General features: G+C 41.9%; 2 protein-coding genes across 2 annotated transcripts; both read right to left on the reverse strand.

The window, feature by feature from the left end:
- Nucleotides 1-2,052: 2,052 nt before the first annotated feature.
- Nucleotides 2,053-13,736, reverse strand: opn8a (opsin 8, group member a). The gene is made up of 4 exons (XM_036550220.1): nt 13,664-13,736; nt 6,158-6,451; nt 4,918-5,249; nt 2,053-2,541 (listed from the first exon to the last, which is right to left on the reverse strand). Exons 1-4 carry the CDS (start codon nt 13,734-13,736, stop codon nt 2,053-2,055), a joined length of 1,188 nt encoding a protein of 395 aa, XP_036406113.1.
- Nucleotides 13,737-16,383: 2,647 nt separating this feature from the next.
- LOC118792265 (zinc finger protein 878-like) lies at nt 16,384-21,044 on the reverse strand. Its single transcript, XM_036550074.1, has 4 exons — nt 21,016-21,044; nt 19,202-19,288; nt 18,338-18,445; nt 16,384-18,235 (listed from the first exon to the last, which is right to left on the reverse strand). The coding sequence occupies exons 1-4, from the start codon at nt 21,029-21,031 to the stop codon at nt 17,337-17,339; spliced, it is 1,110 nt and encodes a 369-aa protein (XP_036405967.1). The 5' UTR covers nt 21,032-21,044; the 3' UTR covers nt 16,384-17,336.
- Nucleotides 21,045-22,768: the final 1,724 nt, after the last annotated feature.

A 22,768-nucleotide genomic window follows, 5' to 3' on the forward strand; every position in this document is an offset into this window, starting at 1 on the left:
ACATATAGTGCATGGCGGCCATTTCCAATCAGAGGACCTGACACACTGTTGCCATGGAAAAGACTGATGCAAACAAAGTAATGGCCTCCATGACCCAGGGTGATTTTCCTTGGGTTTGCATAATTACTGTTGTATTCAGCTACAATCAATGACGTCTTCTCTAGTGCCCCTGCTGTCTCCCTATAGCTTCTTCCCTTTCGGATTTACCAGGGAAAGAATCCATCAGTGGCCTCCCAAACCAGCCAGCAGACACACCTCAAAACTGCATGCACTGTGTGGTTGTTCAGTAGACACACAATGACTATCATAAACGAAATTTCATAAGTGAACTTTGCTTCGGAAGACGAGTAAGCTTGCCTTTACCTGGCAAATCTGTGGTGGATTGTAACAGCATTCTGATAGTGTATCTGTTCTGTTAGTTTAGAAGCATGTGATACGTGGATGTGCTACTTATAGACAGATCCCGTGTGCTTTGAAGCTGACACGAGTGTGCTTTCTTAGGGGACACAAGAGACGAGGTGAGATTCTCTTAGCAAGGGTCAACCTTTTATTTTCATGTTAGATCAATGACCATGGACAGTTTGTACACCTCCTTGTTGTTACAGTGCTACCCATCTAAATAGAATCGGGAAACTCTTTAGGTTAATGTTGAACTTGCACAAAGCTATATACCCATGAGTTATCCACCAAAGCAGACATTTTGGAAGGTAAAACCTAATTGTGCAACCCCAGCCCAAAAGAAAAAAATAATAACTAAATGTAATAGTTACAATACAAATGAAATCTAACACCGAGTCCAGTAATTTCAAAGGATGCCCACCATTATACAAGGAAACAGCAAACAACAAGAGCACAACAAAATGGTAAAGCCTATAGGCAGCAACATAGGGTAAAATTCATATGTCAAAATTGATAAATTACCAGAGCCCAGCATTCTTTTGAAAAGCCTCGCAGTAATAAGCCCACAAAAAAGGGTTGATTCACTATGTCAGCACATGTTCGAGTCCTTCTGGAGGTACAAACAAGCAGACAGTCATAGAAAGGCCTATGATAGGAATTCAAGGATTTCTGATGGTATTTTCAGTTATGCTCTATTGCCTGGGAAGGGAAGTATAGAATAATATGCTGTTGCACATGCAACCTACTGGACAAACATTAAGCATAATTCTACCACAATTTCATAAATATATGGGTATAGTATGTTGTCCCTGCCTTTACTATAGTAAGAATCAACACAAAAGAGCCATTATTTTCATTAAGTAATAGCACAGGCTGAAATTTGTTTGTGGTTCTGTGTCTGACAAATGTAGCCATCTTTATCTCTCTCTCTCTTTCTCCCTCTCTCCCTGTCTCTCTCTCTCTCTCTGGATTAAACAAGCTTGTTGTGAATGCAGGGGATGGCAGGCAGAGAGGAGTGGTATTGAAAGGATCACTGTGTGTTTCAGCAGAAACCTTTCCTGTTAATGTATGAATGGAGTGATTTGCCCAGGATGGCCACATGGACATGTTCTGAGGGCTCATTTTGAGATTGTAAAAAATACCTTTTTTTTAAACCGGAGGTAGTCTAAAATAAAGTGTGCATTTACTTATGATTTAAAGGAGAGGGGAAATGTACTGCAGCATTCCAGCCACCATTATAGTAGCCGATGAGAGTATTTTGTGGTCTTCGTATGGATAACCACTGAATTATAAAATAAGGAACAACTTAAAAATATATTTGATTGGGAGTTTAGTGTAGCTTAAAGACCTATTTATACTTTTACAAAACAGCTGGTAAGTGTATTCCGAAATATGAATTAAACAATTAAACAAGAACTATGACTTAAACATTTTAAACAATAAAAAAACTACATGACTGCGAGCAGAAAGGAAATTCCTAATAACCTCCCAGTTATAGAATGAATTATTTAGATGAAGATGCTAATGGTTCAGAGAGGACCCTTGGTGCAGGTTGGAAATGATGGCCATCATATTAAATTCACATTTGCCAAAGTGAGGTTCAGTCTGCTGTTGACCCTGCTGATGGTATTCTCCACCTGTATGATGGGCTGTTCAACAGGAACTCATCGTCTCGCCATCTGTTAGTCTCTTGACGGCTGTGCTACAGGCGCGTGCCGGATTGCCGTCCCTGGTGGCCCCTCTGAGGGTTTGGCTGTCCGCGGCTTGCCCTGGATTGCCATCCCTGGTGGCCACTCTGAGGGTTTGGCTGTCCGCGGCTTGCCCTGGATTGCTGTCCCTGGTGGCCCCTCTGAGGGTTTGGCTGTCCGGGGATTTGCTTGCGAGAGAGTTCTCGGCAGCGTGGAGCCGCATCCAGAGAGCACAGCAGCACTTGATCTGCCCGATTTCCCTGCGGAAGGACCTTCTGAAGATGTAATAGATGAAGGGGTTGTACGCAGTGGAGCATTTGGCAAACAGGCAGGGTAGCAGGCTCACGATGGGGGCTATGCTGTCCTTGCCTTTGGGGTGGAACATGGTCCAGAAGCTGACAGCGACGTACGGCGTCCAGGACACGATGAAACCAGAGCTGATCAGCACGGCCATCTGAAACAGAGGGAGGCAGGTGCGGCCATGGGGGGGAGTTACAGCCATGCAGAAAAATCTCAATGCTTTGTGCTGCTGACATACGGCGTATTTCTGGTCACTAATTGCTTCACTTCAGGGGTTCTGAAGATGTGGTAGCAGAATGAAACAAAGACTTTAAACATGCTAACATTGTAAGTGAAATATAAAAACAGTGTTAATACAAAACAGCCAAAAACAAAAAACATCGTGCTAACATTCAGCGCACATAGGATTATTTAACTTTTTTAAACTGTTTTTCTCAACCCTAGTCCTGGGGGCACATATGCGAATATTGATTAAATATAATTAGTTGTGCAACTGGGTCTATAACCACTATTTTAACAACTATTTAATTCAGGTATGTGTTGCCAGGATCAGGTTTGGGAATTAATAACTTAATTAGCTTACATATTTCTCTATTTTATCCATTTATGCAGCTGGATATTGTCCTTAAATGATGCAGAGTTCAAGAGCACAATGTCTCAGCCCCTCTCCTTGACTGTAAGGGCCAGTTAAGGCCAGCTCCCTGACCAATTAGCCACACTTTGTCATATTGGCGAAAAACAAAGACCTGTGTTTACAGAAGCAAACATTCCACAATCCTTCGGCAATTCTTTCGCAGTGCCCTTGATCCGATAATGGCCCCGTGAATGTGTTGAACACGAGAAACCCATTTATATGACTGTGACATGAAAATGCATTACTCTTGCCGTGGTTTCCGGTTCTGTTGTGACCCAAGTTCAAGTGTGCACGCAACCATTTATTTCTGTCATTTAGCAGTTATGCTTTGTGGTAACTCATGAAAAATATCTACCCTTTTGTCATGGTTGTCGTTTTTTACATGCTTGTCATTCATGACTGCAGCACAAATCCGAGCCCTCCATGAAGACAGCGACACTAAAAAACACGGATATACAGTTTGAATCTATCACTTGCTATTAGGCCATTATTTGTGGTTTGTTCTTTAAAAGCACAGATATCACAGACAGCTCTGCCAACCATTTTTCAATCTTGCCTCGTGGCCATAACCGAAGTTAAAATGAACTGAAACCGTACCGTAAATGTGATCCTGTGTAATCTCTTCGCTAACGTCAGCTAAAAGACAGTTTTGTTCTTGTGCTCCTAACCTCAAGAGAGATGTCGTGCTACGGCCCCATTTGCTCTGTTAAAAGTTGCCAGCAAATCAAAGTGACAAGGTTCCCATTTTCATGCTTCATCATCTCCTTCAAGCATCTCCTCAAGTGCCCTTTCCAGAAAGACTCCTCCATGGCTCAGAACTCTTCTGATGAACTTACCTTCTCTAGACTGGGCCTTCATGTGCAATAACTGTGATAACAGTAAAATGTGTAAAATAACCATTCAAAAAAAAACACAGAATTTGGCACTCTTGTGGTTTGGTCATGGGACAGATTATTTGTTGTGGTTGTGTTGTGACATTGGAAACTATTAGTATTTACTGATGACAGAAGATTCCAACATGTTTCAGATTGCTGCTTTCGTCGGGATGATAAAATGAAACTTTGTTGCATTAAACTGAAATTGTTCAGTTGAGCTATAAAATGCCTTGAATTCACATGGATTTGATGTTATGGTCACCCACCCAGCCATGGTCACTAACCAGAGTAAAGCAACTATCCATATTTCATGACAGAAACAATTACATCACTGTTGTTTAATGCATGCACACATCCAGAGCAACTTACATCCAGTTGCAATTTCTACATATTATCCATTTATACAGCTGGATTTTTACTGAGGCAATTTAGGGTTTAGTACCTTTCCCAAGGGTACAGTAGCAGTACCCCATCAGGGAATCGAACCAACAGCCTTTGGGTTACAAGTCCTGCTCCTCACCACTATGCTACACTGCCACCCCAATCCAATGGGGACTACAGAAAGAGTGAGCTAATGAGAAACAGATACAAATAGGAGCCCTACAGGAGGGTCCGTGATTTGTGTGTGGAGGGAGCGTGTTAGGAAGTATAACAGTTCATTGAGCAGACTGAAAAAATATTAGCCCATTTGCAAACTGCACGCCGCTAGGTTTGCTTGATTGTTATGTTTTAAGCCGTTGCATTAATTCAGATCCTGCTGTAGACCTTCACACGACAGACCTCGCACATCCTGGCAATGTTGCACCTGGACGCGAGTGAACAGATCCGTGCTCAATGTTGTCACAACGCAGCGAGGCGATGTCACGGCGGGATTCGGGCAATCTCTGTGATGTGACATTTCACCATCACAGCTCATGTAGCATCTCAGTGCTGTGAAAATGCCGGGGCAGAAATACCCCGAGGCTTGTTTTCTGGACATGGAACTGTAAAAATAAATAAATAAATAAATAAAGGGACTTACCAATGTGAACCTCCTCTCTAGACTCCCAGATTTAGGAAGGTTTTGGTTGTTCTCGATGGCTTGGTAAGCTTTGTGGAGTTTCCACGCGATGCCGGAGTAGGAGAAGATGATCGCCAGGCAGGGCATAAACGTGCAGGTGATGGATATGGCCAAAATGAAGGTGGACCCGTTGAGAGAGTGCTGATACCCTGCCCAGTCCACGGAGCAGGCCAGACCGAACGGCTCTGGACCGTAGTATCCCCATCCCAGAACCGGAAGCGCAGCCCACAGCACCGCGTACAGCCAGATGAACGTGATCATCACCATAATGGTCTTCTTCTGGAATTTGTTACCTGCAAAGGTGTGAGGAAATGACTGTGAGATTGTCTTCAGGATGGAGCGGCACTGATGGAAAAAAAAATTATTGGCTGAGGCTTACAGAAAAAAAACGTGACAATGTCTATTCTTCATTCATTTGGCTGATTCCTGAGTGACATGCCAGGCTGTATTTAAGATGTAAAACGCCTATTGTGCATAGTGGAAGATGTCCACATTATGGACATTGGCATCATTGGCATCAAGTACATCATGGAACACATAGCAATGAAGTGTCAAGCTGCAGTATTAATAATGCGACGAAATCCAGCATAAGGATATAGTGCTTAAAATAATCATAAAATACCTTACAAAAAGCAATAGGATTAACCACAGGAGAAATGTAACATTACACTATGTCCTCCTCTATCAGCAAGCAGCTCTTTACTCAGGAAAGAAAACTGAGGGTCACCTCCACCTACAACGTGGATTATACCCAGAGTATGCACCCTTTCTATATTATATACTCTTTGTATTTTTATGCAAACTATTTCCCCAGATAAAAAAGGTCTGGGCTTGAATAAAAACCAGCCTCTTCAGCTGAGAGGATAAAGAAAAAAAAACTTTGCTGGAATGTCAGTTTCCAGTATTTGATATTAAAAACAATGAAAATGGAAAATGTGCTTGACTGTGGAAATTACTTACTGCACCAAGAAAGGATATTATAATTCACATTGGCCAATAAGGTTTATATATATAATTTACATCACAAATATATGCTGTGTTTGTGTGCATGCAAGCCCCCTAACACCAAACTGTAGAGCACAAAAGTAACTACCAATCACTGTGTGAAGATTAAATTGGATTAAAATGCTAAAACAAATCTTGTTAAAGAAAAAGAGATGTAAAGACTGTCTGTTAACCGTCGTTAGAGCTGCAGCCGTACCTGAGCGATGCTGGGTCCCTGTAATGAGGTACCTGACCATGCCCAGGACGGTCAGGGTCATGATGCTGGCCACGCTGAAGAGCGACCCCATCAGGCCATAGTAGACGCAGGCCGGGTCCCCGCCGACCCAGGTGTGGTTGAAGGCAGAGGCGATGGAGAGCGGGTACATGCTCAGGGCCATGCCGATGTCGGTCAGGGCCAGGTTGACCGTGAGGAGCTCCGGGGCTTTGAGGAGGGTCAGGCGCTTGGCAGCGGTGGCGAGGACAGCAGCATTTCCAAAAATGGACAGGACCGCTGAAGCAGAAGAAGCAGCAGAATTATAAGGGGTCATCTCAGTCTGTCACAGGCTCGGCGCCAGGAGAAAATACAGAGAGGTGCGGTTCTGCGGGGGGGGGGGGGGGGTGCACAAAACGTCACATCTAAAAAAAAAAAAACATAATAAATACTATGTAGACATCGGGATATAAAGAGACAGCTGGGGGTGCACCCCTAAGCATCCCCATAATGCTGGCCGTGGTCTGTCATATTTCCTCTATCTAAAATAGTAACAATGCACCTTACTTACATGGTGCTTCTCATGCATTTAAATAACAGAATATATGGATGTTGCATATTAAAAACATTAGAGTATTGCATTTCTAAAAGGGACCTATGAGGGGCACTGGGTGGGCTGTAGAAGTTGAGAAATAGGATTGATACCCAGAAGATGCAGGTTTTAATTGGGTCACTGCGGCTGTACCCTTTCAGTGAGGTGCTTTACCTGTATTGCTTCAGTAAATATCCAGCTGGACAAATGTATAGCATGCAACAATGTAAGATGTGAAAGTTATCCTACATATTTACAAAGCACAATAGGCTTCATTTTGACTTTTTCTGTTATGTTATTGTTATTGTTACCTGAATGTGCTTTAGGTACAATCAGATTCACATAAAATATTTTTCATTAGACTTCATGCTTCATTAGAGACAATATCTTTCCAAGAAAATATGTTTAGCTTCTTTTAATTTGAAGGTAACCTTACTTTAACCCTGGGAAATCCTGGTTAATCATCCATATTGTAGGATTAGCTGGACTGAAAATGAAAAATCACAGCCCCACTCTTCCCCTAAGTGACATCTAATCTATGATAGCTCTAAATACTTTTCCTTTTAGGGATGCTGAAGCACCACAGTTTTACCATATGAAACCGTATCTGTTTAGCACCCCCACATATTTTTTATGAGAAAAATATATACAAAGAACCTAAAAAAAAGGGGATTAACATTTGAAAGGTAAAAACAAAACAAACAGACCATAAACCGTAAAGCCCTGAAACACATTAAAAGGGAGGTTACACATTCGGTCATCCGTTGCTCATGAAACTTTAAAGTCAACAGACACAGTTAATTATGACCACTGCATTTTGCGTACCTGAACTTTTTTTAAAACTATTCACTGAAACCGCCTTTTATGTAAAACCCAAATGTGCATATGGTTGTTGGAAAGAAGGTATAACGGTGAAATTTCTGACATATCACAAAAACAGTATTTGAACAAAGACCAAGGTCATCATCATGCAACAAAACAGTTTTCGGTCAGTTTCTCCTACCCCACCTTTTCCTGAGATAAAGTTACTGGTTTGCCTGCAGCTGACTTCAGGTATTCCTCTCTGTTTTCTTTTGTGTGATTCCCTCTAGAAAATAAACTCAGTGTCTAACTGTTTGTGACAATGTGATACAGAAATAATGAGCTATAACAAACACATTTTGCTCACCTGTCCAACTTACACACAGTGTCTCTCACCCTCTCCGATAAAGTCATTAATTACTCAGAGATTTGATGAAGCTAGGCCGTGCATTGACCCCTAACCTGAAAAATAATTGCAGTCTAATCTTTGCCCATTAACTATATTTGGTGATAAATTTGCTCTAAAATGGTTCTTAGTTACTGTAATTTTAATCTGTTTTGAAAGATTTCCCACCCTGTCCACCACAGCATTATGAAATTAATTACATTAATGGGCTTCTGTGTTCATTTGAGTAAGCTTTTGAGTAATACTGAGTTTAATTTTTTTGCTATAAATTCGTACATGTAAATAATCTCCTACTTTCATTAGTGAAAGAGCCTGACATGTTGATTTTTCCTGTTGGGTTAACTTGGGTGATCCTGTAGCGTGGCTTTGAAAACACTGAAAAGTGCAAGGCCCAGCATAAATTTGCACTTGTCTTGCATCAGTATCTTTCACTTTTATCACATATTAGATACAGAAATACAACACTAAAATTATGGCAGTGTTTGTAACCACAAATGTATCAAGTGGAGGTTGCTTCCAATAATTCTAATGAAGGAACCTCTTCAGTATAACAGAACAGCGAAGCTACACTGAGACATGCTTCCATCCTAGAAATTTAGGTTTACTGCCTGTTTAAAACTGCCAATTACAGTAAATATGTATAATAGTGATGGCTATTCCTTCATATTGTAAAATGTGTTAAAAATTAATGGAGCAAACCATTTGCAACCTACCGGGACATTGAACCCAAGCACCCAGTATAGGATAAGGATATATATATATAAAGTGGAAGTAAGGATATTCAGAAGACTGGCACACATTTCTTTAATGTTAACATTAAATTGTACAATGACATATACATGAGATTATGGTGTTTCTCACAAATGAATGCAGTGCAGTTCTGACAAGTCTACCCTTTCAGTCCTAGAACGTGTTGAAATGCTGTGTGGCAAGACATTTTGTGTGACCAGATCTCTCAGTCGGCCATCTGTCAGGTTAGCCTAATCCTGGGAAGTGTTGAGGAAAGGTGTTGCTCAAGCTCAGTTTTTAAAATGTAAATGTAAATGACTCCTTTCTAGGGTAACTGTGTATGAAAGTGATTCCTTCCTGAGGTGAGGATAAGAAACACTATCTGCTCTCAACAGGACAGTGGCCTAGGAGTGTACCACAAACATGGGAGGAGGTGGGAGAGGTGTTCTTAAAAAGCAGTGTCTTCAAATTGTTTTTTTTCCTCTCTAGTTCTTCTGCTTTATTAAGGTGTCCGTTTTGAAACATCAAAACAAAGACTCAGGCCCGCATTCTGTTTCATGCTCCAAAAACCCACTTTTGTTTCTGCAGAACCTATTTCAAATCACTTCCTGTGGCAAAATGTTTCTCCTCCTCGTAGAAATGCCTGTTCTCCTCAAGAGGACAGGGGGAGATTAACTAATCATGGCGATGTCTCTCTGACCACAGACAGCGACTGCCTACTGCCTGCTGGTATGGCATAACCCCCTGCATTTTAACCCTAAAGTTATGCACAGCCAGTGCCAACCACTAATTCCAAATAAAAATGTCATCACACGTAATGCAAAGAGTAAAATGCAGAGTAGTGCTTTTAACGCGGCACCTCCCCTAGAGAAACGTCTAACAGCAGGAAAACTGATGCTCCTGGGTGATCGTTACAATCCTCAGCAAGCTCTCCTATTGATCTAACACCTGTGAGATGAACTGAGATGCGATTTGCAGCAAATCTCCCATGATTTGCTTTTCATTGGAAACACGCTTACCATCTTGATAATTCTAAAAAAAATTAATCCTGAAGTGGTCTGTTTTGGCCTGTGGAGAGTTGCTGTCATGCTGCTGTGAGACAACGTTTGTCTATGACACATCACAAGAGGTGTGTATTTATTTATTTATTTTTTTGGAGGGCCAAAATTTCCCAATTTTCTCCCAATTTGAAGTGCCCAGTTGTGTCATAGACTAGCCTGACCATTGCTGCAACCCCCACTGCCAATCCAAGAGAGCTCATTCAAACTCTTGCTCTCCTTCAAAACACAAGCTTGCGCAAGCTTTTCACTGCCAAGCTTGCAAAGATGTGAGTTGGAGGAAGATACTTCATGCACAGCTGCAGCCCATTGGCCAGCAGGGGTCACTGATGAGCAATAGGGTGGTCAAACCCTTGGGTGACCTACCCACCCCCCATAACAGCAGGGAAGAAAGCCAATTAGTTCTGCCGCTGCTGGCTTCTGGTCATCATTGGTAGTGGGCGCCTGTGTAGCATAGTGGTTAAGGAGCAGGACTGGTGACCGAAAGGTTTCTGGTTTGATTCACTGCTGTTGTACCCTTGGGCAAGGTATTTAACCACAAAATTGCCTCAGTGAATATCCAGCTGTATAAATGGATAACATTGTAACTGATGTAAGTCACTCTGAGTAACAGTGTCTGCTAAAATGCCAATAATAATCAGTAGGATCGAACCCAGGCCAAAGGGCGCAGCCTTGCACAATCATCAAGTGTTTTTACTGACTGAACCACTCAGGAGTGGTCTCAAGAGCCATGTTTACCATGAGCTCTGAGAAATATTGACTTAAACTGAGACAGCCAACATGCAAGGATTTGTGTCTTCTAAAACAGTCATCGTAAAGTACAGAAGTATTCACTTGTTTGGCAGTGATACAATTTGCCTGCAGCCTCTTTGAGGCATTGGAGTGTTTCAGTATTCACGGGTTGATTACTGTCAGGGATTTGCTGATACCCCTTCCCTTTGCGGAAAAGGATTATGGTTTGCTGCATTGTGGAAATTGTCGCGTACACAATTCCACGTGTAACATATCCTACTCAGCACGCTCTGTTCCTCTGAGGTCTTGTGGGATGGGGGAGGGCAAGGTAAGGACAATTCAGAGGGCGGAAATGTTCTGAAAATACTTACATGTTTGAAGAAGACAACATCAAATGGACAAAAACATACAAGGGCATAATTTCAGTGATATGTTCCATATATGTCTTCGGTGTGGTAAAAGCATCATTTTGCAATCTTGCCTTCTCTTCTGCATCATATTTTCTTTCCCTTGTGTAGCATTAGATCATTACAGTGTCTGGTTCTGTTTTTGCAGTTGTAACCATGAGATGAGCTGAAATTTTACAGCGTGAAGGTCACGGAGTGCTTCGAAACGTGGCCACACAGTACACACCGAGCCTTTTATGAGTTGCATGTCAGATATAAGGTGTAGTCATTAGGGGAAGAGCTAGGGGACAGGTGCATTAACACTGAATTTCCAGGACTGTGTGAGAGCTGCAAGGGGGAAATGACTGAAGGACATTAGCAAGTGTGCTGGACTGAAGCAGTTTATGAATTCATACAGATGCACTGCTTAAAGACACTTAAAGATATGCTTAGAGGCAGCATATGACTAAAATCATTAGATCCAATATGTCATCTGGGCAATAGTAATTGGGCAATGATCAGGTCATTTTGGGTTTTAGTACAGCAGTCTGAAAATATATGTGCTGTGATTATCTACTGTACCTGATCATTTGACCATCCTCACCTGCCATTGTCACCAGTCAGCCCACTTACAAATTGATAAATGCACAATGGGAAGTAGTTAGAAGAGAGGTTAGAAAGGTTAGGTAAGAAGGTAAGAAATACTCAAAAAGAAGTAAAAATTCGGTAGCTAAGTCCGATTTATGTTATGACCTTTCGGGCATATGAACGTCATCCACGCAGGTTGCAAGATTGTTCCAGAACATTCCTATTTGGTAATAGAACTGTTTTCCTCTCTCATCACTCCTTAAGCAAGTGATTCATTATATTCATTGTTTTGATGGGCACGTGCAAGAGACTGTAGGCTACAGCCTACAGATGATCATCTGTGTCATAATTAAACTCAAGTCACATGTAAACCAAATGCAGATTATTCATACTCATTTCAAATACAGTACAGAAACATCAAATATATCACTCACATGAGCCTTTAGCATTTTGTTCACATGTGTATTGTATTTAGACATGGTAAGGATTGCCATCCCTACTACCATTGGCTCCTCTTATGAATAGATCTATTTATAGCAAAACTCCTTTTCCCCCAGGTGCACTGCTGTCCTGCAACCTGCACTACTGCTGATGAAAACATAAAGCCAGGAAGTGTGTTGTATGTGGAGTGTTTATTGATCATGTCACTTCATCCTTCAGGTTATGATTCACAGATCTCACACACAGGCTGGTATTGATTTTGACAGGTGAGAAGGAAGCAGTCCCTTTCCCAGACAGGAGTGAAATGTTTTGCACCTGCACACCTGCAATGTTTAAGCCTTAAACATCCATCCTCATCTTTGACCCTTTTTTATGGGTTCAAATGTGATCTTCCGAAACACTCGCACATAGCCAACGGCTATTTTTCGCACCGCTAGTCATACAGTGCACCACAGTGAAGTGGGCATCAGTCCCACTGATGTCATCTGAGCAACCGGCAAGCACCTGAGGAACCTCAGGATGCCTGAGAGAGGCGAGTGAGGAAACCCTGCCTGACTTACCCACCTCTACCCCTGGCAGAATGAAACCAAATTATTCTGCAGCTGTGGGCTCCCGGTCACTGTTGGCAGATGACATGCCTTTTGTGGGACCAGGGTTCAGCTTGCACTCAAGATGAGAGTTTTGCTGTCTGAGCCACTTGGGAGCAAATGCCTGTTTAATAATATATATTCAACACAAATATATGTTCTATTTAATGTAGAATGCCCACTAGATTGTCATTAGAAAAAGAAATGAAGGAGGTACCTTGTATTTGAAATATTGCTGAAGTAATGTACATGAGAAGCACTCCATCACCTGCGTACAGCACTCTAAAGCTTGTTAAATATTTCAGCAATCACTGGGACGAGTCATTCCACCTCAACTTAACTCAACAGCTACTGTACGGATATGATGTACTGGTGACCTTGTCTGCCTCTGGCTCACATTCCTCATTGCATTCAATGATAGCACTAAATTTCCATCAGAGGAATCTTTTAGGAATACATTCCTTCTGATGCACAGCTAAGTGGTTCTGCAACAATGACATCATGCTAATGTTGTGCAGCAGAAAGCCATACACTGCACTTACAGTGGAGCTCAGGGAAGCAGGGTTGTGAACATTTGGGAAATGCTGTCATAGACAGTCTGTACAGAAACACAGTTAATGCAATGCTCTTGTGCCTGCTGGATCAACTCAGATTTTTTAAACAATGCATTGATTTAACATTTATTAGTAAAAAAAAAAAAAAAAAACACAGACTAGTTGTTTTTAATATACTGTAGGCACCACATGTATAACCAGTGCACTATCCACTATAGTTAACACTGTGTATAACTAACTCACATTACATACATTATACATGATAAAATATGTTTTACATAATAATTACACACAAATTTATGTATACAGTATTTATGCATGTATACAGTATTTATGCATATTCCTATTAGAATATTGTAGAATAAATATAGAATGTATAAATAGTAAGTAGACTAATATGAGCATTATGGATGTAAATCAGAATTTATGAAAACTAACGATGAAAACAAATTCAAAAGCAAGCAAAAGAAGCCGTTTGACTAGTGTTACTAAAATATATTGTAAATATTTAAAATGACCGCGGGGATCTTTTTGCATTTGATTAAGAATGCAGACAAGGCATTTACGGTTATCATACATACATGTGATCTTACAGCAAAGCTTTATTACCATAATAACGTCAAAACAGATCTACTTACCGATTACCACCAGAAACATTCCTGCGCTGTAGTCTGTGGCAGGAGATAATTTTGATGTGTATTTATCTTCCATTTTCATTTACAGAATCATCTCTTCAAATTGTTCACTGAGGGTGAAATTCCTCCAGTATGTCAAACACATTTCCAGTCGGGATCATCAAAACTGAAGCAACTCCTGACAAAAGTCCGGATATATTCCTAAATGTATTACAGACAGGAAAAAAAAAAAAATCTGAAACTCCTTTCTCTTTTTAAAGACATACACGGAGCTGTCAGAGAAATGAGGTGATATTTATCTCAGTGGATGTGCGAAACCCAAGCTACCCACTCCTCCCTCTTGAAATGACCTCACTAATGCCAGTTTCCACCACATAAAACCTGTACAGCTTCCACCGACTACAGCAGATCAAAGCCAGACAGGAAAGGAAACTGTGTTATGTGTGCAAATGGAAGCAACACCGGGTTGAATGCTGTCTGTAGTTGCACCTACAGTAAATAACATTCTCTGGCACTATAACTTTTGCATGGGCTCACATACTTTGATGTGTGTCCACAGAGGACAGAAACTTGTCACTCCAGTGCAAGGTCAACAGAGAGAGACCTCTCTCTGTTCCCCGCTGTTCAGGCACATTAGCTTTGCCGAGCATCTCAACCGTGACTGAAAATCTTCCAGAGGAGAACTGCCCTGATATCAGGAGGCGCTCGTTGTAACAAGGTGTCGTACTTCACCCTGTGACCCAACTGCACAGCAAAAAGAGCAAATATGTTTAGAATAATAATTGCCTGTGATAAGGACACACACTTTTTTTGTTGATTGCATGCACTTTATTTATAAACTCATTATCGTTATTCACAGACTCCATCCAAGATGCATGAGATTAATTGCATGAGAAAAATAAATACAACTTGTAAGAATATGAAGAATAAATTTAATTACAGAATCAGAAATGCATATGCACAGATTTAACATTAGCTCAGGTTAAATACAGGTCTGGGAATACTTCCCAGGGGAAAGAACGAGTCTTCATAAAGGAAAAAAAAAAACAGATGAGTTATTAGATAGATACAATATCCAAGAAAATTCAAGATGATAAATAAATACAGATAGATTGAAGGGATGTGCCAGAGGGAAAGAAGAAATGTGGGAAGAAATTATAGTTTGACAGTAAAGATTCATAAAATGAGTTCAATTAAAAAATTGTTATATTAACAAAAGTCACTGTGAAAAAGTAGGCACATCTGACAGGCAGTACATAAACAGTACATATTCCAGTGTATTTAGATGCTGGTTAAAACACCAATGTTAGCACAGCAAGTTAAAAATCAATAACACATTTACTAATTTGATTTAATTGATCACTTTAATACTGTGACTGAATGGGACTCTGAATGGTCTTTGAAACATATTGATAAATCAGTGTGCATTTCAGAGCAATGTTCTTCTTCAAGACCAGGTGTACAGACTGCCAGACTCTCACCACTAAATTGATTTACTTAAGTGCAGCACCGAGACTGGAAGGGCGACAGCCGTGAACTGGTGCCCTACGCCTGGGCTAATGTGGGCGTGAGGGGAGGCAGAGAGTGAGGCACCGTGGGAGATGGGCGAGCAGCGGTTGGGTGTGAGGGCGGTCAGTGGACCCATAGCCAGGCGGCAAGTCGAGGGCTAACTTGATGGTACTATGGAAAGACAACCCAGTGAAAAAGCTTGTTTGGACACACCGCTCGTGGCCTGTTAACTTCGACCACTAAGCTGAAAATCCAACAGAAACTATAGAACCATTTTACCAATGGGTGGGAAGACTTATACAGCTTACATTTTTTATGCACCTTTGTGAATTATTTGAATTACCAATTGTTGTTTTTACAATGAGTATTTTATTCAAGGTTTTTAGGTAACATGAATCATAGTGAGTGATAAACAGTCCGCTGAATGGAGTCCTCTGATACACTCGCATGCATTCAAACAGCTCTTTAAAAATCACTACAAGTCACTCAGTGCACCACAGAGAGGTGGGAATCTATTGGAGGATAAATTCTAAGCCACTTATGTTGTCTGAGGAGCTGTGGGGGGGGGGGGGGGGGGACTTAACAACAGCGTGACAAGGAACCTCTGGCCATCCGCCCCCCCCTCCCGTTGGATTTTTTCTGCTGCTGTGGGCTCCCGGTCACGGTCGGCAGATGACAGGACTGGGTTCTAACCCCTGCTGTGAGGCCTGTACTAAAGACAAGTACAGTCCAACATCTTACATTCTTACGCAGAAAAAATTTATTAAATGGATACTTACTGAAGCCGTTTAAAGTAAGCGTCTTTCAGCAGTGCCTCAGGTGACAGTTGAACAAGCAACCCCCTGGTTACAAGCCCAGTACCAGCTGCCAGAATATAATAATTCTATGAAAAATCTATACATAAATAACGTGGACAATACATTATGTGAATTACACTGAAGTAACATGACAGAAATGTACAGTTCTGACGCTGTCCCTGTGCTCTGCTGCTGCCTTTCAGAAATAAACAAAAAATTGCTGTGCATCACCCATTGCAAGTGTAAGAAGGGCCTCAAGCACTCTCACAGTTCTTACGCAGTTAAAACATTCTCACACATTCGATTACGCTAAGAGAGAAACAAGTGTTGCCTGAAAACTCCTTCTTGCTGCTTGGCCGCGACCATTGTATCCTGAAAAATAAAAATTAAAAGATAAAACGTACTGTAACTTATCGACTCAAGAGAGAGTAACCCAATCATCTATCATTAAATAGAAAGCATCCCTTTTCAGGCAGTCAGTGGCAAACAATTCAATTTGTGAGACGGCTACATCTTAAAAAGACAACACTGTGATGTTTGACAGTCACAAAGAACTACAGCAAAGATAACACATTACTTAAATGTTAAACAGAAAAATAACCAATTACCTGCACTCCCAGGTTATCAGACAGCATTGATCAAACCACTGGCCCTTCACTCTGTCCTCACATAGATCAATTCTTCAGCTTTTTAAGCATTGTCCGTGTCAACATGTGAAAAGAAAACGCTATCTTTTTTTTGCAGCTAAAAATGCTGAGATAAAATGGTTGCTATAGACAAGCCGCAAATGACACTGCAAGGACCTAAGAGGAGGTGCTCTATGGACTTACTTGGTTTTGACTTACAATATGTTCTTTACAGCATGCGTCAACTGCATGCTTTGTATGTGTGAAAGTAAGGATATTGTAACTGCTTGAGATAAGAAAAGAAATTGTATGATGGAAATTCTCAGTGCAGCCCCAAATGAAATCATATGTCGGACGACAGCTGAAGCAACATGATTTATGGCCATATTATTTCATCTAGGAGTAAACAAATAAACAAACAGGTTGCAAACTGTATCTTCCAGGGGCAAACTGCTGACATCAGTGTCACTGTGACGGCAGACTTTGCTTATGCTTGCCATATATATTTTCATCCACAAATAATTAATTGATAAATGGCACATGCCCTTGCTGGTGGAAGGCAAAGCTGGCCTGTGATACACAGAACGATGAAGAAGGGAATGAGGTTCGAGACTTATCTGCCACACAAAAGAGCCTTTATTGTGTGTCCAGAAAGAACGCATCACAACAGGAGAAGTCGAGAACTTGACTTAAAACAACATCTGAGCACACGGCTCAAATACAAAGATCCGAAAACTGTAGGTTTCAATGGCCAAGAAAACCTGGCGCGCTGGCGGGCCTCTGGTGACACCTCTCGTGACGGTACAGATGGCTCTGCGTTCGGAACGCGCTCTCGCACCTATTGCACCTGTACGGCCTCTCGTCGGAGTGGATCCGCTGGTGCACCTTGAAGTTGTAGCCATTAACGGTGGAGTATTCGCAGTCCCCGCACTCCCACAGGGTCAGCTTCTCCCTCTGTGCCAGGCGGGCGGGCATAAGGGAGGGCTTGCCCCTGTCCCGGCAACGCCGTGACCTCCTGTGCCGGTTGAGGGTGCTGCGGGTTCGAAAGCAGCGTGCGCACCTGGGGCACTGGAAGGGCCTCTCCCCGCTGTGAGTCCTGGCGTGGCAGCTTAGGTTGTACGAGCTGTTGGTGGTGTATGGGCACTCCTTGCAGGTGTACTCGGCCCCCCCGCGGCCTGTGCCGCTCTTGTGGTGGGGGCTCTTAGCGGGGACGCACAGAGGGGTCTCACACGCTTTGGACTTCACAACAGGGTCTTCGGGTTTCACGGGCACGAATTCCGCCGGGTCGGTGGCGAAGAGGGAGGAGCCACAGAGCTCACACCTGAGAGCCTCCTTCTCTACATGTGTCGCTGCGTGGCATTTCAGAGCCTGCGACCCACCCCCGGGACACGGGCACAGACCACACCTCAGCGGGGGCTTCGAGTGAACCTGCCTGTGCTGCTGCAGAAGCTTCCACTCATCCCCCGTCACCTGACACACACACAGAGCCAGCGGCTTCACGTCCTCCGCAGCACTGAACGGACAGCCGTCGCCATCTTCCACCACTGCTCCAGAAACACAGTGGCTGACCTCTTTGGATTCCTCCCTGTCTATGCATGGCTTTCTCTCTGCTTCTGTGCTGTCCCATTCATGCTGCCACCCCTCTGTGGAAGAAGGATAAGGAGTTATGTTTGCAATGAATGACTATAGTCAGTGTTAATAATCAGAACATATTAAACACTTAGTAAATGAAAATGACCAGATACCATGTTTCTCTGTTTTTATGCCCTCTGCTCCATGGTCGATAGCATGATGCTCCTCTTCTTCATTACCACTATTCAGTATAATATTGACTGGAATAACTATACTCCAACCTAGAAAAGAGTTAAAAGTGAGAAGAAACTAGGGCTGAGCATTTAAATTATTTTAAATGCTCAAAATAACAAGGATGGCAAATTGAATAATTAAGTGGCAAGTGATCCCAAAGCTTTCTCTTAAATGTTTGAAGTTATAGCTTTCTTGTGTTAACTAAATTTAGCTCCGTTTTGTAATTTAATTCGATTTAAATTACTGAGAATAAACTTTCAGGTTAGGCTGAGTGCAGTGAACAATAATGTTTAGAACACAAAAGCTGTTATGTGTCATGAGCATTTAACGTAATTTACATCGATAAATGCCATCCTTGTTAATTAAACAATCTCACGTTGGAGCTTTCGCAAGCACACAAACTACAGACAATCTGCGCTGTTTCGCGTGCATAATCATTTATTTACGATTGGTGTCAATTATTCTGTGAATTATTTGTTTTATTGTTAATAGAGGAGGATTAAGGGGAACAGGCTGCAAGTAATGATAGATTTAAAGGTCGTGTTTCCGCTTCCCCTGTTTCCAGCTCACCCGCAGCCACTGAAAAACATATGGGAAAAAACCTAACGCCACATACCGGGGATAGCTGTTATTGCGCTAAAAATAGCTGTACAATACATTGCGATGGCTGTATCGTTCAGCCCTAGAAGAAACGCATACATCAGCCAAGGTATTCAACACATTGTAACCAGAGACATATGTGCAGTACACATGTAATTATCTTGCATCCCTGAATTTCACATTAGTGAAAGAATACAACTTACCAAGAATGAACCCCTTTTCTTCATTCTGTTCTGATGCAGTGCCCATTTTTGGGCCTGACAGAAGCATCTCTTTTTTGAGTTTATAATCTGTAATTTCAGATCATAAAATAAGTTTACCTAAAGACATTTAAAAAGTAAAGAACAGTAAGTACAGTAGCATAGTGGTAAGGATCACGAATGGTAGCTAAAAGGCTACTGGTTCGATGCCCCGCTGGGGCACTGCTGTTGTACCCTTGGGCAACATACTTAACCCAGAAGTGCCTCAGTAAATATCCAGCTGTATAAATGGATAACATTTAAAAACTGTACCTATATAAATCGCTCTGGATACGAGTGTCTGCTAAATGCCAGTAATATAATGTAATGTATTTATTTTGTGCACGACTGATCACAACTTGGCACCATGGGCTGAAACTGAAGCAGACTGCACTGCAGTATAATGAGCAGTATACATTTACCAGGTGCTTAGTTTGACATATCTTTATTTTCCTAAACAAACATCCTGAAAGATTGTAATAAAGAGGAGTTGGTCATCATGTCTGAAATATTGTGCAAAACCCCAGTGTTTTTTTTTTTTTTTTCTCATCCTGCATACTCAGTGAAAGGACCTATCAAGTGTAAAAGGACCTATGTGTGTAAATGCCAACTATCACTCCTAAAAGGTATTAAACTTCTCATTTGTCCAGATGGACTAGGAGATCACAAGGACTGCATTAGCCAGGAGTATCTTCTTGCTGTAAACTGGCTTGGAGGGTCATGAAGCTAGTCCTTCCAAGAATCTACATACAATATCTGGAACCCTCCTCAGGGACAGATACACACAAGATGTGACAAAATGTCAAAAAATAAAAAGTACACACCTACTGATTCAGAAACAAACGGAGCTCTCCAATGAAATGCAATAGTTGGTGTGTGAGTTTTTAAAACGGAATACAGCAATCACCTACTTCATTACAATTGCATTTGTAGTGCTAAAAGACCCCAGTAACAATAGGGAGGTAGCTGGTGAGCTCCTACTTTTAAATGCCTTTCCCACCCTTTTTAAACTGTTTTTGGACTCTTCAATTATATACTGGTTTTACCTCACCAAACGCAATTTCTGAGACACAGCGCAGCGGGTATTTCACCCACACAGAGCGCTGCAATAAAATGTGCACTCATTGGAGGATACATCATTGGAGCCACTGACGCCACGTGCAGTACGCAGAGGAATTTGGCGAAAAGCGGTGAGACTGGGAAACTTTGGCCGATTTACCTACCCGTGTCCCAGGGAATGAACATAATTGTGTTCCGCCACCCTGGGCTATAGGTCATTGTCGGCAGTTTACAAAGACGTAGGCCTCAGCCTGCACTCAAAACAAGTGCCCCGCTTCCTGAGTCACTCAGGAGAACTCCAATGCTCATTCTGTTCACGAAATAAAACGGTCAGCGACCTTCATCTTTCCTAAAATTGGCCTGGCATAATTCCGTTAGCTAAATTTGGTACGTTTTAACAGTGCACAGCACACAGGGCTTTGCCTCTGACCCAAAACATTCAAAAATCCTCACATATGTCCCCTGATCCTGTCCAACGAGATAGGTTATCTACCAGAAAACGCGATGCTTCATACGAAACTTTTACATTTAACTAGACATATTCCCGTAAATGGTCTTCCTGCCATCTGAACTACTGGGAACGTTGCACGTAGCTCGCAAGAAAGCATGGCTTCAGTTTACTCCTAGCAGATCTTACGATATCAAACGAATTAGCTCGACAGCTCTTCAATATGAAATTAATTCAGAATACGACAGAAAGTGTACCGCCACTGGCCTACCTGCCGTTCGTTCCATGGGAGAAGTCGACGGAAACCGGAAATGTGTTCCCGGTCATCCAGAATTCCACTTTGTCACAATAAAAGTACCCACTGTGCGGAGCTCTCTCCAGGTACCCTGTTCCTTCCTGCTTCAAAGCTAGAGATTTTACACAAGATTTCTCCTTCATATTCTGTTGTTCTTTAACAGCACAACGGCTTAAAGTTAAAAAAGTTTAAAGTTCTTATTTCATTGTTGTTTTCCCACATAATAACTAAACTGCTATAACTGCTCCTCAAAGGACAAAGTTTAACATCCATTTCTCAAAAATGAACTTTGAGAGGATCCTCATTTTCCAAGACATCCCACAATTATCCTTACACCAAAAAGAATGTCATACTTATGAGTAAAGACTTCTTGCACCTGACAACAGACCTCTGCAACTAATTCATTCATTTTCCTTTTGACTAGTATACCTAAACCCAAAGACAACACAACACTGCTGGTTTGATTATGATTTATTTTTGAAAATTTTATGAATGGCAGAACTTTTGCTAGCTGGATGGAAAAATGAGGACAGAGTGGCACGATGGTCTGGCTTGTGGGATGTGAAGTCCTCCATCTCGTGGACTGGCTCTAGAAAAACCCAGGAACTCAGATCCAAGTGCGGCGGAGGTCTGGACTGGTTGTGGGCTTGAGCAGAAGCTCCCTGGGTAACATACCGGACACGGGCCGGTCTCTCACAGGATTTGTGCTGCTGTTTTTTAATCAGGTGTACAAAGTCATGGGCCGTTTGGCGTAAGATGTCGAATACCCCCGCGGGACCGCCTTTCCTTGGTGCAGGTGGGTCAGAGAGACTGATCTCTTCAAAGTCTGGGAACAGAAAGCACCCTGCTTCAAACACATTGCCCATTACTCACCTCACACTGTGGTGGTGTGTCAGATTTCTGAGCAGCGTTTTTAAAAGCTGCTACGTTTCAGTCATAAAAATCAAGAGGAGAAGAATAAATATAGAGAATACATTATACAAATGTTTGATTAGGATGTTTTGGTTGTAAAAAATAAAAAGTATACGCTCCAGCTTTAAGTCTGTGTGTATGTCAGAGGGCAGCAAAAATGAAAGGCTTTTACCATCATATTTGTTGTCATTGGTAGGGCTGGAAAGCTTTATTGCAGGTACTGCATATCCATTCAGGGTTGGATCTGCAGAAGGACAAAGAATTTGAAGCCATGATGGCATACCTATTGCAAGATGGGTCATTTCTTTGAATGCAGCAAAAACGAGAAACTCTTACCATCATATCTGTTGTCATTGGTAGGGCTGGAAAGGTTTATTGCAGGTATTGCATATTCATTCAGGGTTGTGTCTGCAAAGGAGAATTTGAGGATGTGATGGCATACCTTGGCTTATGAGGGACAAAGTGTTTATATTTACATTATATATACTATACTTTGATATACACTGACAATCCCACCAACAGACCAGAGATTGCCAAGGAGTGTTTTCTGCATATTGTGTCATTAACATAGGATGAATAAAAAGCCAAGATGGGCAGAGCCTCACCTATTGCAAGGGGACTCATTTCTTCAAATGCAGCAAAACTGAGAAGCTCTTTACCATCAGACCCGTTGTCATTGGTAGGGTTACAAAGGTGTACTGCAGGTTCATTCAGGGTTGGGTCTGCAAAGGAGAATTTGAGGGTGTGATGGCATACCTTGGTTTTTGAGAGGGGCCAAAGTGATAATAATTACATTATATAAACTATTCTTGAAACA

This window comes from Megalops cyprinoides, chromosome 17, assembly GCF_013368585.1.
Source record: "Megalops cyprinoides isolate fMegCyp1 chromosome 17, fMegCyp1.pri, whole genome shotgun sequence".
In the NCBI taxonomy this organism is placed as follows: Eukaryota; Metazoa; Chordata; class Actinopteri; order Elopiformes; family Megalopidae; genus Megalops; species Megalops cyprinoides.

Bases quoted from the DNA above. Each gene is read 5' to 3' on its own strand.
- opn8a (XM_036550220.1), bottom strand. From the start codon at position 13,736: ATGGAAGATAAATACACATCAAAATTATCTCCTGCCACAGACTACAGC. The intron at 6,452-13,663 runs GTAAGTAGATCT...CTTCTGCTTCAG, and splicing joins AATGTTTCTGGTGGTAATCG to CGGTCCTGTCCATTTTTGGA. The intron at 2,542-4,917 runs GTAAGTCCCTTT...CCTCTGTTTCAG, and splicing joins TAGAGAGGAGGTTCACATTG to ATGGCCGTGCTGATCAGCTC.
- LOC118792265 (XM_036550074.1), bottom strand. The intron at 18,446-19,201 runs GTAAGTTGTATT...ACTCTTTTCTAG, and splicing joins AGAAAAGGGGTTCATTCTTG to GTTGGAGTATAGTTATTCCA. The intron at 18,236-18,337 runs GTATCTGGTCAT...CTTCTTCCACAG, and splicing joins CATAAAAACAGAGAAACATG to AGGGGTGGCAGCATGAATGG.